This window comes from Pelecanus crispus, chromosome 9 (assembly GCF_030463565.1).
Source record: "Pelecanus crispus isolate bPelCri1 chromosome 9, bPelCri1.pri, whole genome shotgun sequence".
Classification (NCBI taxonomy): domain Eukaryota; kingdom Metazoa; phylum Chordata; class Aves; order Pelecaniformes; family Pelecanidae; genus Pelecanus; species Pelecanus crispus.
The window spans coordinates 9,452,924-9,468,288 of record NC_134651.1 but is presented as its reverse complement, the minus strand read 5'-3'; the positions used below and the strand labels follow the sequence as shown (position 1 = coordinate 9,468,288).

Genomic DNA, 15,365 nt, shown 5'->3' with positions numbered 1-15,365 from the left:
CATCACAAAGGCATTATATACATTCTTAGAAAGTGGGTGGAAAGCACTGATTGTTTACTGAAAGGAAATTGCCCCATAATAGGAAATTAGCAAACCAGTGCTTAATTCACTAAGTGGAATGTAACACTTTCATTAGACACTAAAAGTTTACGCCGAACTGAGTCAGCTATAGTAGATCACTAAATACAAACTTTCCATTTTTAAAACAGAAGAGTAACTTTCTCTGCAAGTACTCACAAAGTTGCTCAAATATAAAAGACCAAATTTTATTTTTTAAGAGAGAGAGAAGAGCAATTTAAGGCCAAAGTACCAGCAAGGAAGACTAATAAGTAAAAGTAGACAAGAGGTTTTTTTAATAAATTTGCATGGGCATTTGCAAAGTTATGCCTCTATCTATTAGCTAACCTGTAAAGCTGTTCCCAGGAAAAGTTACTAGAGAAAATAGACATTTATACAAAATTATAAAATGCTTGTTACATGAATTATTGCTTTACAAGGGATGTAAACATCCTTTTTTCTATGATAGTACCAATTAGGTCTCCAAAATTTCTAAGGTTTGTTAAAAATGGAACTCGAATTATGCAAAAAATCCAATATAAACTTTCTACAAAAAACAGTTCATCCCATTCCTGAGTATGCTAAAGCTATAAAACAGAAGGAGCACTGAGCAGGCAGCAGTTTTCACAGTAAGAGCTTTAAGGACATTTTCTTTCTACACACTGTTTCCCTCCTTCTTCATATTCTTGTTTAGAAATCCACATCTGTTGAAAAGTACCCTACAAAAAACAAACAAACAAACCAGAACAATAAAACACAGAACACACAATTAACAACAACAACAAAAAAATCAGAAAACAAATGGAGATTAAGTGAAACATGATTAGCTTTTCCCAGGAGGAAAAACAAGCAAGTCTTTACACTAAATGAGGTAAGAGGACTTGCCCTGCTTACCTATCTTTCCTTTGAGTGTTGTATTACTAGCAATTAAACTAAAGACAGGAAGTTGCAGTACCGACAGCTGATTTCGGTCTCCCTTTCCCATACTGCTAAATTAATTCCCACAAACCATTTCAGTACTCAGTAACTTGCAGAATTAAGCTCAGGAATATGATGCAGAAACAGGTTTGCTACTCTCATGCTGTACTATATACATGTCATTTCTAGATACTGGATTTCAAGCCTGCACCTTGCCATTCAAAATAGGAGAATGTGGCAAGTTACTTTTTGATTGGAAATGCTCATGTTTTGTTTTTTAAATAGATTCCTTCACCTTACCACAAGGACAGATGAGATTATGATTGCTACGGTAGCACAAACTCTGCAATGCGCACTGAAGTGGAATTGGACTTTTGGGTGACAGCGCTGCTTAGCATGGCAACATGTTTAAACACAGGTTTACTAACCAAAGAAGCCAAAATTGAACCACCAATCCATGAGCTGAACCTCCGCTCCACTGTTGTGTTGTTTGCTATCAACTTCAGGCGCATGCTCTGAATAGAAAAGGAGGTAAATTGAAAGAACAATCAGACAAATTGTAGGCTGGTGACCTTTAGGGACAAGAGAACGACAGCACGAGGAACGTGGTGTATATACCAACATGCAGGTGAAAAGGTCAATTTTATTAAACTTGCAATAATGCCCATCTGCCCTGTACTTAGAATTCAAGAACAGCCATAGTAGAACAGAACGCTTGTGGCTTTTATCTTGTCTCCCAATAGGGAGCAGCAGCAAACGCTTAAGGCTAGAAATAGGGCAGGGAGAGAGTAATGATACTCACAGTATATATTGTCATCTCTAACACTGAGCTACTTGTGCCTTGGGGCTAAAGTGTCTAACGTTGCTGAACTTCATTCATCTAGTCCTTTTTGGACCCACTAATTCCTTTTGCTTTCAAAATGCCTTGTAGCAATGAAATCTTTGAATTTCAATGGGTTCCACTTCCCTCAGCTATTATAAGAAGCAATGAGTAACTACCTTTCTCAGTTTCTCATAACATTCATGACTTCAGAGTTACTACAAGTAGAACATTTTTTTCTTAAACATGACTATTCAAGAAATATCATAAGCTATATGTGCTCTCAAGAACACAGGTGTAAGGTATTAATACTTTCTTTGACATCAAGTGATTAAAAAAAAATACAAGTACATTAAATCACCAGGTTTTATCTACGAGTAGGTTGAGTTGTCTGTAGAATCCAGGAAGAACAATTCCCATGACAAAGTGACAAGACCTCAGGCAGAATGAATGAATGTGCCTCAAGTTAGTCAGCAACACTTCAGAAGAGAGGCCATCAAGGAAATAGTGCCTGTTGCTTAGGGACAATTACAGAACTTAAAATCATAATCTGAAAGCAGGAATGTAAAGTAAAATAGTAAAGTAAAATATTCAAGAAAGCAGTTATAATATCTGCTGGAATTCGTTTCATAGAAGAACTTTTCAAGACTTCTTTCTTTTCTTTAGAGAAGGAGATTTCTTACGCCACACAAATCTCTTCAGCTGCTGGGTTCCTAACAAAGTCAAAGCTATGATACGTGCTTGTGTATTTATGCAGCAGAAAAGCAAAATGCTAAGTAACCCAACGCAGTAATTTAAAGAGTTGTTTTACCGGTGGAGTTTTCTGAGACAGTTCTCTGTTCAATCTGTCTGTGAAACTCTGTATTAGAGTGTTTCCTCCTGCTACAATCACACTGCCATAGAGGCCCTAAAAAGAGAATAAGCAACCTACAATGTTAACTCTGAAATCATTCCAAACCCAACTGTTTCACAGGATAGAGGAATGGCACACAAGTACATACAATCAACAGCAATAATGCATCACTTGATGCCAACAATATTACCTCTCCTAATCCAATTTTTTAATCACTTGAAAAATATTTCAAGACAGCTTAATATTAAACTATACAAGGAAGACAGAAGCTATGCGATTAATGATTCTAAATGATTTCACAGAACATTTCTACTAGAGAGAACCCTACACCTACAGATACCTCCTGTATCCAAACTGTGGTCTCTTTACAACTGGATGTTCCAACCACAAAGGAAAACCTCACAACATCACAAGAGTTTTCAATCTCACTAACGCTGCAGTTGGTGAACACAAACCATGGCCTGGCCTACTAAACCAGCCTGACACGCAAGTTAAGAGGGATAACTTTTGAAACAACCCCCATGCAGTCTGTATCAAACTTGAGTATTTTCAAATTGACACCTGAGACAGTTAGAAGAGAGTTTTAAAAAGGAAGTTTTCCTTTATGACCTCTTTTCTTCCTTCTACTCTCTACAAAAGTTCCATATGACTAGTTATGTTTAGAAAAATGTGTCTGCCACACCCAAAAATCTAAAGATAACACTCAAAGTTATGAACATGAAATACTCATCTGAAGCCAATCCAATGCACATTATGCAGTGCAGCCACAAAATCTGGACATTAGCTGTTTAAATATAGCTAGAAACACTAAGTAAAAAAAAAAAAATCCCAGTTTAGCATTTTGTAAGACAAAACAGTAATTGTACGTATTCCTATACACAAATATGTAATACTTAGAGAATCATTCTAATGTGCTTATCATTACCCTAGGAAAACCACATTTCTTCATCAACAGTGTTCTAGTTCCAAAAAATTGTATCAGCACAAAAATATCTATGCCTTAAAATAATACGTCTGACTAACACTTACCGGCCTGATGTCTATATCACACATTCCAACGCTTGTTGTGACAACGTGGCTCACACCCAACATCGTGTTACCAGATAAACCCTAGAATTAAAATTAGTAATCTACACATCATCACTTCAAAAGAACAAGGCATACAGAAGTCCTGAATGTGTTGAATTTACAAATATTACTAGAGGGGAAGCTAAGCATTTTTTAGGGAAGGGGCGGCGGCAGGGGGAATCCTATTTTCCCATTCAGCTCATCACCACCCATTTTGAACTACATTTCACCCTTTGCTAGCTCAACACGAAAACAACACAGGCAGACTGTACCCCCAAGAGAATCACACAGCATAAATACACACACACAAATCATGAAATTAAGATCATCATACAAGAGGAAGCCATGTGATAATCTAGTAATTTAAAGCCTTCCAATTACTATATATGATAGCTGTTTTACCTTTACATTAGAAGGGTCAAACAATCCCTCAGGAATTTTTAGACGCTCAGCACCGAAGTCACAGTTATAGCCGTTGGGGAACTCGTAATGAACCGTTGGCATCTGCGCTGCTACCCTAGAGCATTAGTCAGAAAGTAACATATTAAACTGCATTGTAAACAGGATGTTAAGTTACCTAGGTAGCACGATAAACCAAGGTTTCAACTGGATTATTGTGATTGTTATGACTTACACTTTCAATAATATTTATTATGATCTCATGCATCTTGGAATATTAAATAAAAAACTATCACCTGGATGCACACTGTATTTCTACTTTCAGAAATAAACAGATTTTATCTAAAAAATTCTTCTGTAGTAAAACCAGCCAACAGCAACGAACACGCAGAGCACCCCATGCACAACTGATAATTAATTTTACAAGAAGGAAAACAGTGACGTACTGTTCATCATAGGTTGAATCTGATACTTGGAGGACAGAAGCTTGGAAGTCCTGAATGACACACTACGGAGTTAAGAATAATACAGTTATAAGAATTTCAGTCTTCAGTTTTGTAGAATTTATAGAATGGATACTGAGTTTTTAAAGATTTTCTAGTTCTTCAAAGAGGAAAACCCGATGTACTTGCAAACAAAACTTCTTCATGGGACACCTGGGGGAGTTTGAGAGTGGGAGAAATGCCCTACTTACATTACACATGTAGTTGTGCCAGGACCTAGTGACCTGGGGTAACTTCTCTTTTCTCTTCCAATTTGCTGGCGACCCCTCACGAACTGCCTCCTGAGATTGTAGGAAACATGATCATCAGCTAACCATTTAAGCCTCTCCCCAAGCAAACACTTACTAAATAAAGTTACTTTCCCACCTTTGAAGCAATCATATATGGAGGAATTATCTCTATGTTCATTTCCTGAAACAATTCCCGGCACTGCATAGTAATAAAGTCTCCTGCAAGTGGTGATTTTACAATACCTAAAAGACACACAAAAAAAAAAAAAAGAAAAAGAAAAAAAAGAAAGAGAAACAAAAACCCCATAACCCCCACCCCCAACCTAGAAAGCACTGAAATCACAAATAAACCCTCCCAACAAACTATTTGTCAGTGAACACCATTAGGGTTTTTCTTTTCCATATTTAGGGGGATACAGTTTTGTTGTTGTTTTTATATCAGTGTAAAAGCAGAAAGCAAGCTAACTTGACCTTGATACTGCAATGCTGTTATCCATGAAAATTTTTACCTTGCTGAAGTACATATCCATCATGCACCGGAATAGCAGTGGTGTGTGTTGCTCCACTATCCAAAATGAGACCTGTAGACCTCCCATTAGCAAAACTAGCCAAAATGATTAAGGAAAATATCATAATTTTCACTTTAGAAACAAATGTTGCCATACAGTTAGAGCATAACTAGAAATGAGGACCCCTATGTGTTATTCCTTGGCTCTACAAAAGGATTTGCCATCTTCCAGCACGTATGGAGTGCACAACCTCATAGACAGAACAGCATTTACCTTCTATCTGGGAACTAACTTGAGCTTTGGACGTACAAAGGTGAGACCTCATGTCAATACTAGGCAGGAAGCTCTAAGTACATCCAACTCATTTAGGCTCTGAAGCTGAAAACATGTTATTAGTTTAAAATAATTACAAATATTCATCTTAAGGCTACAGGAACTTCAAGCTCTAATTACTGTACTTAGTAGTCTGGGCAACACCATTTCAGGTCTGCAATATTCTTACCCATGGTATACAATGGGAAAAAAAATAAAAAAGACCAAAAAAAAAAAAGACATCGCCTCCAAGGAAAACAGTCAGATTGGGAGAACTTCAAAACTGAACTCTGAAGCTTTAAAGTTCAGAAATGGAATTTGTTTACTTCCTCCTTAGATGTTTATGGAAAAATTAATTTGAAAGAAGAAAAGTTAGACATGCTGTTATACTAGGAATTGCCCAGAATAAGTTTAACGTAATTTCCGGGGAGGGGGGGGAAGTGGTGAAGCATTCCAAAGGATACGCTGTTAGAACAGCGGTTTTACACAAGAAAAAAGCAGGGATGTTGTAGTGTTCAAACATCAATTCAGTCAGTTTTTCACGCTTTGCTCTAGTATTCCACTAGAAGAAAAAAAAAAAAACAAAAAAAACCCAACCACAAATAAGTGACCAAAAGGAAGATATGTTTATCTTGAGGATCACTGGAGCACACCAGAAAAATGCTAACATAATAAAGAAGTAATTAGAATTATTATAGCCACTATATAGGTTTCAAATCATATCAAAATTATATAGAGATAGATTTCTAGTAATTTACTTCTTTAGAACCTTTTTTATTCCAATTCTACAAGAATACATTATCACTTATCCATCACACAGAATTAAGTGATACACACTTTTACTCTTACACTAGAGATTTCTTTACACTTCTGCAGCTCTTCCTGTATCAGTCTCTCAAAGACCTATCTAAAACAAGTAACATGCCCATTTTACAAGGGGAAAGATACTTGAAATAACTTGCCCAGTTGAAAGAAAAATAAATCCAGATCTTCCTGTTTCCAAGGTATCTTCCTACAGTTCTACTGTACTTGCGATTAAGCCAGATACGTATCAAATATTCTACACATTACTGAAAATGTGAAGTTTTTTCCAAGCCAACACATTAAAGTAAGATTAGCTCTGTAACGGGAATGTTAATGGGAACATCTATTCAGACACCCACTGAACCATAAAACATGAAACAATCATTGCAAATTCACCCATACTCCACAAGCTACAATTCATCACAAGGGAGTAATGAAAAAGAAAATCCTTTCCGTAAGATTTCATTAAAGAAAGGCATAACTGTTGTATTGCTTGTCTACCTTTTGTATTCTGACTTTAAGATCTGCCCTTCAAATGCTGAGTATTATTAAATGACAGAAACCTTGTCCACGTTTTTTTTCCAGCAATTTGTATTCATCCACCTCACTTACCTCAGAGGGCCATTTACAGAAATGAAGACAGAAAGATTAAAACTTCTCCATTATAAATATTATTCTTTGTCACATAATATTAGTTGTAAGGCTGAATGAAGTGACAAGTTTTCAATGGCATTTTATTATGTATTGTTACACTTAATACCACACCTTTTTGCTTTTATTCTAGGCAGTAAATTGAGATTTATTTTTTTACTTTGACTTCTTTTTGGTAAGTGAAAAACAATAGCACATAGCACATAGTGAATACTTTCTAATACAACTCATGCAAACTATTTCAAATTGTTTTCCTTTTTAAACATTTTTCTTAAACAGATTACTTTCCAAAACCTGGCAAAGTATTTTAAAGTTGTTATTTCTGTAGTGAAGTTTTAACACTTTTAACCTACAAGCCACTATCAGACTTGTTCAAGACTAATGTTTGTAGAGTCAGCAAGAACATACAGTTAAGACTTTTCAAAATGCAAAGCTGCTTTTACTCACTGGTGCTTCGGACATAAGGACAGGATGCAAACTTGCTTCAGATTTAATATGCATCTTGTAAGTGTGATCCAAAATTGCCTGGAAACTATCCCAGTCTTCAACTGTAACAACATGGAAGAAAGCAGATTAGTTACTTCTAAGTTTTGTTCCATTTCATAAAAACAGGAAGGTTTTCCAATGCTTTTTTTGTGTAGAGCTCTTTAGTCAAAAGCTATCCTCAGCAGACATACACTTCCTTTAATAGCTTTGTAGAATTCTCTTCCTCTTTAAGAATCATGATCAGAACATTTCAATAATTATGCCGAAAGTCCACCAACACTGCAAACCAGCTATACTTTATGTAATTTGTAAATCAGATATCCGTTCTTATGGCTTCTGTTGCCATACATAGCATCTGTTTACATGAAAGCTATGACTTTTTGCAGCCTAGCAATGCTATTTTAAAAACAGGTAGAAAAAGACAGAGCACCATACTCATTCCATTTTTTAAAGGTGAAATGGCCTCCATATTTTCCCTTGGAACTCTCAGGGCATTGGTGTCTATGTAGTAAGTCGGGCCCCCTTGTTTGCCTTTGTCACCATCTATCTCCATCAGCGTGCTGCCATTGTCCCTTTCTAGCACCACACCAATGGCTGTTGGAAAATCCACCTGTAAGGCAAAAGGTAAGCAGTATATGAGAATTATTAGTATTTTGGGTGGGTTTTTTGCTCATAAATTCAGAGCTTTCCTTATACAATACAGTCAGAACAAAACCCAGCATATTCTGAGAACCTGTAACTAACAGACAAGATTGAAGGCATAAATTCATGTTGCATTTCCATTGAGTCACACAGATTCTCACCTTTGGACAGTCCTCGCCTGCATAGCCTGCTCTCACTGTATATGAGCCAATGTCAAAAACAAGAGCCCCAACTTCATCTGAAAAGATTGTTAACAAAGAGGCGGTGAATGGTTATTACACTCTACAACAATCCTGACCTCTCCCTGTCCCATCTGTCTTGCTTGCATAAGAAAAGCAAGTTAAGGCATCTTTTTCAAGGCAAGGAGAAACTTTTCTACTCAAAACTCCAGTTACCGGAGAGCTATTAGAAGACTGCAGATAGGCTTTAACTTGGATATTGCAATACCTTCCTTTGGCATAAGTAAAAGGGGAATTCTAACAAGAGGGAGAACATAGTTGCATCTAAATAGATTACAACACAAAGCCTTCAAAAAGCTCTAATTTCAGTCACGCATATCCAGGTGAGCCCAGACCTCCCGGGGGTGATCAGAATTAGAAATCCGGGCCCGAAAACACCAATTCTGTAAATGAAGGCTGCCACACCATGAAGCACCCTCATCCTCGTGAGCCCCGATCCTCACCGAGGTGCTCTGAAGAAAACACCCTCAAGAAAACCAAAGCTTTAATCAGAACACCTGGACTTCAGTCCTCACGGAAGAGTGTGCAGAAGCGCTCTGGGAGGAAACTACACCCCGGTTTCCAACGCGCGGGGTCTTCTCGGGCCAGCCTGCACCCGAGCAGCGCTAATCCAGCCCAAGGCCACGGCTTGGCCGGTCTCCGGGGGAAGCATCTCAGCGAAACGACGCCGGGAGGGACATAAACAAGGCCCGCCGCCGCCGCCGCCTCTTCCTCACGCATGCTGCCACTCCGCGTCTAAGAAACGGAGGGGCCAGGAGGGCTGGGGCTCCGCCGCGGAGCTGGGGGAGAGCCGTGCGGCCGCCCCCCCTGCCCGGGGCCTGAGGGAGCGGCGGGGAGGCGGGAAGCGCCCGGGGGAGGCTCGCACGCGCTGCCTCACGGGACGGCGCCGAGCTCAACGGTCGCGGGGCGGGGGAGGGGAGGGGAGGACGGGCAAGCGAGGCGGTGCCGGACTCACCTCCCCCATACACGCCGCCGCTCATGGCTGCCGCTGGGCCCGCGCCGCGCTGCCCGGCCCCGGTGTCCCCCGGCTGCTCTCCTCGGCGATCCGGCAACAATAGCGCCTTCGCCCCTCTCTCGCCGGCGGCTCAGCCTAACCTGCAGGCCGCTGCCTTCCCGCCAATAGCAACGCCGCTGCCGCTCGCCCGCCCACCGCGCGGCGCCCCGCCGAACTGCCGCTCGGGCACAAGGGCCAATGGCGACCGGCGGGAGGCGGGGCCATGCCGCGGGTAGCCAATCCTGAGGCAGGAAGCGGAGGGCGGGCGGGCGAGCAGGCGTAGGTGCAGTGTGCGGGAGCGGCGGCGTGAGGAGAGAGGCGAGGCGGGGAGGTGTGAGGAGCGGGCTGGTGGGGCCGGGGGGCGCAGGTGGGGTGGGGAGGGTGGAGGGGAAGGCTGCTGGGTTCGGCGGAGCGGGGAGAGGTAGCTTGGGGGTCCTGGGGGCTCGTGGGGTGGGCTCGCTGCCGCGTGAGGGGGTACGGAGGAGTGGGGCGAGTGGCGAGCCTCGGGGGAGAGGGGCCGGCGGTGGGAGGGAGCGGCACTTCCTGCAGCTGGGCCCTCCCCGGGCCCTTCCCTTGCTACTCTCACTGCCCTGGGCTCTTCCACTGCGAATAAAACATGTTTAAAGCATATCTTGATATCCCGACTTTGCGTTGTTCCCTTCTCGCTTGGGGCACTCCTTTGCACCTCAGACCTTGATCCCTGAGGCGAGGTTGCCTGGATAGTAGCTGGGCAGTTCCGATTTGCCAGCTCAGCTGCCTGTTTGGCAGTTGAACTTGTAATTAGGATTTCAGATCGCCTTGTTTGGCGTCAGAGTTCTCAGCCATGCTTGGCGTTCAGCCAGAACAACCAGAGTGGGGGAACTATAAAGTTGTAGGAATTAAAGGAAACAAAAGAAAGAGACCTCAGGCATAACCAGAGGTTAACATTAGAGAAGACTAAAATTGTGACTGGAGAATAGGGCAGTTGGCTTAAAGTGCAAGCATTCCTGGTGTGCACCTTTTTGAATTCTTATATGAGGGGTTTTTTTGGAGGGGATGGAGGACTGGTTTGGTGGGGGTTTTGTGTGTGGCCTACTATAATCATGAGTGTTCTTTTCAAGTTCACATAAGGTGTATAGCTTGTTTCTGTAATACTGTGGTAAGGATATCCAAGTGATTAGATTTAGTCAGCATAATAGAATGACATTTTATTTATTATCTTTACAAAGTGTTAGCATAATGAGTGATCTTAATAGCAATTCATTATTGGACTGTAAATACTAAAAAGGTGTTTCTTCTGTTTTCACCATAAGACAAAAATTAGTACTGTGAGTCTCGCTTTGTCTTATTTTGATAGGGAGTTCAGAACTTCCTGCAAAGCTTTATTTTTTCTAAGTTGTGACTTAAGTTTCAATTATATCTCCTTATTTACACCAAATTTAATCAGTGAGGTAAGAAGAGAGATAAAATTTACTTTCGGTGTACCCAGTAGTTTTATTCAGGAGGTTTGTAAAGCTGTTGTGAATAGAACAGATCATTACGAATGTCAGCAAACGTTATGCCAGTGAAGGAGAACAGCAGCCTAGATGTGTCTGTTTGGACTACAGCTCCCACGATGCTGCAGTTAATGTTAGGCTTGTGACCTGCAGACCCCCTTTAAGTCTCATCCTGAATAAAAACATAGGAAAAACAGTAAAATCCAACACTAAGGGACTAACAGTTGGGTGGGGATTTTTAAGCACAATTGTGAAAATATCAGAAGGTGGTTGGACTTACTAACTCTCAAGAGTAGGGAATTTAATTTGACACAGCTTGATTCTATTTCTTTAGTGAGGAAACTTCATAATTTTGTCGTACAATTAAGAAATTTGAAGGTTTTACGTAAGTTGTAATAAAATACAACTAGAAATTACAGATGCTAGCACTAGGAAGATAAATATAAATACTGCTGTTTCACTAACTTTACCTCATGAAGTCAGTGCACCTTGATTTTGTATTATGAAATCTTCTAAAGTTAATGTGTTACCGTGATTTCCAGTATGTGGCACTAATACCCAAGGTAGAGTTGTTTGAGGAGGAGGAATTAACTGCAGATGGGAAAAGCAGTTCAGAAAATTTGGAATTACAATGCCAGAGGATCTTCATTTAGCTCCTGCTTGTACTTTATTTTGTAGTAATTGTTCATTGTATTAATATGATAATTGACACTTTGAGCCGGATCCTGCTCTCTGCACAAGAGCTACTTAGGATTCATCTGCAAGCCAGAAACAAACGTAGCATTCTGGTGCTTTATTTTTCTCCAGTATTTCTTCAACACGGAAGAATTCCCGGTGATGCCATCAGAAAATGTGTGCTGGGATGAAGAGGCTTCTGGCTGTGTGAGGCATGGAGAGAGGGCGTGCCTGTGCTTGACTCATCTTTGCTGCTCCAGTGGCTGATTGGGACCCATAGTAAGAACTGCAAGGTAATGTGCACTGGAAATCATGCTGATATCTATAAGCCTCAGGATTTGACAAGCTTAAGGAAATAAAGCCAAATCTGTGTAATTGTCCTGGTTTCAGGTGGGATGGACTTAATTTTCGTCCTAGTAGCTGGCACAGTGCTGTGTTTTGGCTTTAGTATGAGAATAATGCTGATAACAAACTGATGTTTTAGTTGTTGCTGAGTACTGCTTATGCTAGTCAAGGACTTTTTCAGTTTCCCATGCTCTGCTGGGTGCACAAGAAACTGGGAGGGGGCACAGCCGGGACAGCTGACCCAAACTGACCCAAGGGCTATTCCATACCATATGACGTCATGCTCAGTATATAAGCTGGGGGGAGTTGGCTGGGGGCGAGCGATCGCTGCTTGGGGACGGGCTGGGCATTGGTTGGTGGGTGGCAAGTGGTTGCATCGTTTCTTTTTCCTGGGTTTTGTTTCTCTCTCTCTCTTGTTTTTTCTTTTCATGACATTATTATTATTATATTTCAATTATTAAACTGTTCTTATCTTAACCCATGAGTTTTCTTACTTTTGCTTTTCCAATTCTCTCCCCCATCCCACCGGGGCGGGGAGGCTGAGCGAGTGGCTGTGTGGTGTTTGGTTGCCGACTGGGGCTAAATCACGACAGTAATCCTCAAGAAGCCTGGAGGATATGGGGAAGGAAATTTAGACTGACAACTGTCTAGGTCTTACTCTTCTCTGCCTTGCACTTTTATAGACATTTACATCGGTGGAAAATATGTAGAATATCATCACTGTGGTTTGATAACATTTTACAGCGACTTTGCTTTACAGCAGTGAGGATAACCCTGCGAAATCCAGTGCACAAAAGAAATAGACTCCAGGCATCTTGTTTCAACAGAGTCCAGCCTTGCTTAAAGGGATGCCAATCTAAGGTTATTTCGGTGAATTTGTGCATGTTATCCTATGTTTGCATAAGAGCAGGTGAAATCTAGAGTTTTGACACCACTGTCCATAACGTACCCAAATACTTTTTTTGTTTGTTTGTTTGTTTAAGTATTTTTGCTTAGTTTCCTCAGAAGCAAGCATTATAAAATCAAAGTAGATAGAAAGAATGAATGTATTTTATCTAGGTTCTCACATTGGTACAAATGGCCATAGTATCTCAGCAGGAGTTGCAGGTGTAGGTATAATGCAAACCATGTGCTTTTCGTGGGCATATCACATGCTGATTTACTGTATGTGACATTATATATAGTAACTCCAGAGTCAGGCACTAACATAAATTGTCCACAGGAATAAACAGAAGAATCATTTTAAAAGTGAGACATGAATGAAGACTCCAAATGATGATGCTTACTAGTAAGCAAAAGTTAATTTCATTAGTGATAGTCTGGAGAATCTGAAGCTTCCTGACTATTGCTTTGAGGTTTTTAAAACTTCATTAAGATGTAATTGTTTCAAGCAAGTGCATTCACCTTTCTGGTAATATAAAGCAATGTAGAAAGTGATGATGTCAAGCCAAAACTGAACAGAATGGGGTTTTTTTTGTTTCTCAACAAGCTGCACTTCCCCATTAGGTGGCTGATGGCCTGTTGCTTTTGAACAGTGCTGTACAACTGCCAGTCAGTCTCCCAGACTGCAGTGCCAACTTTTAGATGTGGCAGCAGACTGGCTGTGACAATGGGTTATTCATAATGCCTGTGTTCCTCCTTGTTTCTGGATTGCAAAATGCACATTAAAGGTTTTATTTTTCTTATTTTCAGAAGAGGTCATAAATGTTTATGTGAACTGTACCTGAAAAAGCAAAATAGTCATTAATACTCATTCACTCAACCACCCTGTATGTATCTCTCAACTTTCCACTGTCTTTGCTAAAGTACTTGGGTACTTTGTCAATTTGAATACTTCCCTTCCTTACAGGGATGCTGTGAGTATAAATACACTATCATCCTTCTTCTGCAGAGAAAGAGCTAGAACACAGACTAAATGCCAAACCTGAGTAAGGGACCTCAACATTGCCACACCTGACCTTTAGGTTCTTACCTCAGACCAGAATCCAAGCACTGAATTATGTTTCATACAAAACATACTAAAGACAGACACCTTAAACCTGGATTTGCAACAGCATAACCACTGTACAGGATGTTTGGGCTTAGCAGTTGAAAATGCTGAGGAGAGGAGATAAGTCTGAATCCTGTCTGACTCCAACAAGGCAGTCATGGCGATATATGTTCCAGAATCTTCTTTTGGAGCTGGTGTGTTTAACTTGTCCTTTTGTAAAAGACCCGTAAGTCACTCCTATTTTAGAACATGATGGAAGGAAGAGGTGATGGTACTTGCTGTTAATATACAGTTGACTCTCCATCACCGACAGACGGCCTGACTAGTGTTCGGGGTGGGGGGAAGAGAATGTATGCTGAGATTCCAGCTGACTGGCTGGAATAATAGTGGCTAGGATACACTGGAGAATGGGGAAAAATCTGACATAATACTAGTGCTGCTTTCTTGTTCTGAACTGTAAGTGGTTCCTGTTAAACCAAATTGGAGGACTCTGGACCACTTTCCTTTTTTAGCTCAGGCATAGTATGAATTCACAGAGCCAGATTAGGTGTGAAGGTGATACAGCAACATTTGCCTGGAACTGGTTCTGAGGTAATAGGTCTGCTGGGCTAAGCCAGCCCTGGCCAGAACTTAATTTTGTCTGTATTGCCCTTCTCAAATGAGTCTCTTGTGTACATATGTCTCATTTGGCTCATACCTGGAAGAACTTACTGTTTCAGGCTTAGTGCTTGGTCTGTAGTCACTTTGGATTCTTGCAGGGCTTATTTGCTTGGCAGCTGTGCCAGACCTGACCTGGCTCAGTACCTCTCATCTGTAGAAACAAAGCTACTTACAGTTGGGAAGCGAGCTTAGCCTGATAAACAGAAGATCTTTGTGTCAGTTGAGCCTTACCATTATATGAGGCATTTTGATCCCCTGCGCTTCCCACTGCTAGAATGGAAATTTGGCTATAATAGCTGAGCAGATAGCATGGAGTACACATCTCCTGTTTCTTGGTCAGATGCTCTGTCTTCAGCCTCACAAGGTTTAAATCCTATTCCCAACTTCCCAGGAGAGTGCTGTGTTGCCTCACTAGCCGTTTCAAACTGTGATGCCATGCAGGTGAGAATCATGGCTCTGCAGCCAGAGGTAAGGAATCCAAAAGGAGGGCCTGCTGATTACCCTGCAGAGCCCTGAGTCCCCATTTCTGCATATGCATTCTTTACTGGGTGAAATAAGGCAGTCTTGGGAGTAGAGCTGTAAGGGTGTGCTCGTTGATGATCTTATAGGAGTCGTGACACTTTTTATGTTACCTTTTTGGAACCCCATTAGGCTTGGAATCCTGGCCCGCTTCACTATAGAAAGCTCTTTTCACTTGACATCTGGAAATGTTTGTTGTGAAGGAGAGGTTTTGGT

General features: G+C 41.0%; 1 protein-coding gene across 1 annotated transcript; it reads right to left on the bottom strand.

Moving 5' to 3' along the window:
• Positions 1–110: 110 nt before the first annotated feature.
• On the bottom strand, positions 111–9,471 carry ACTL6A (actin like 6A). Its single transcript, XM_075716383.1, has 14 exons — positions 9,447–9,471; positions 8,414–8,490; positions 8,046–8,220; positions 7,572–7,672; positions 6,134–6,231; positions 5,358–5,452; positions 4,985–5,091; positions 4,810–4,899; positions 4,562–4,623; positions 4,119–4,233; positions 3,678–3,758; positions 2,607–2,702; positions 1,404–1,490; positions 111–776 (listed from the first exon to the last, which is right to left on the bottom strand). The coding sequence occupies exons 1-14, from the start codon at positions 9,469–9,471 to the stop codon at positions 696–698; spliced, it is 1,290 nt and encodes a 429-aa protein (XP_075572498.1). The 3' UTR covers positions 111–695.
• Between the last annotated feature and the right edge of the window lie 5,894 nt (positions 9,472–15,365).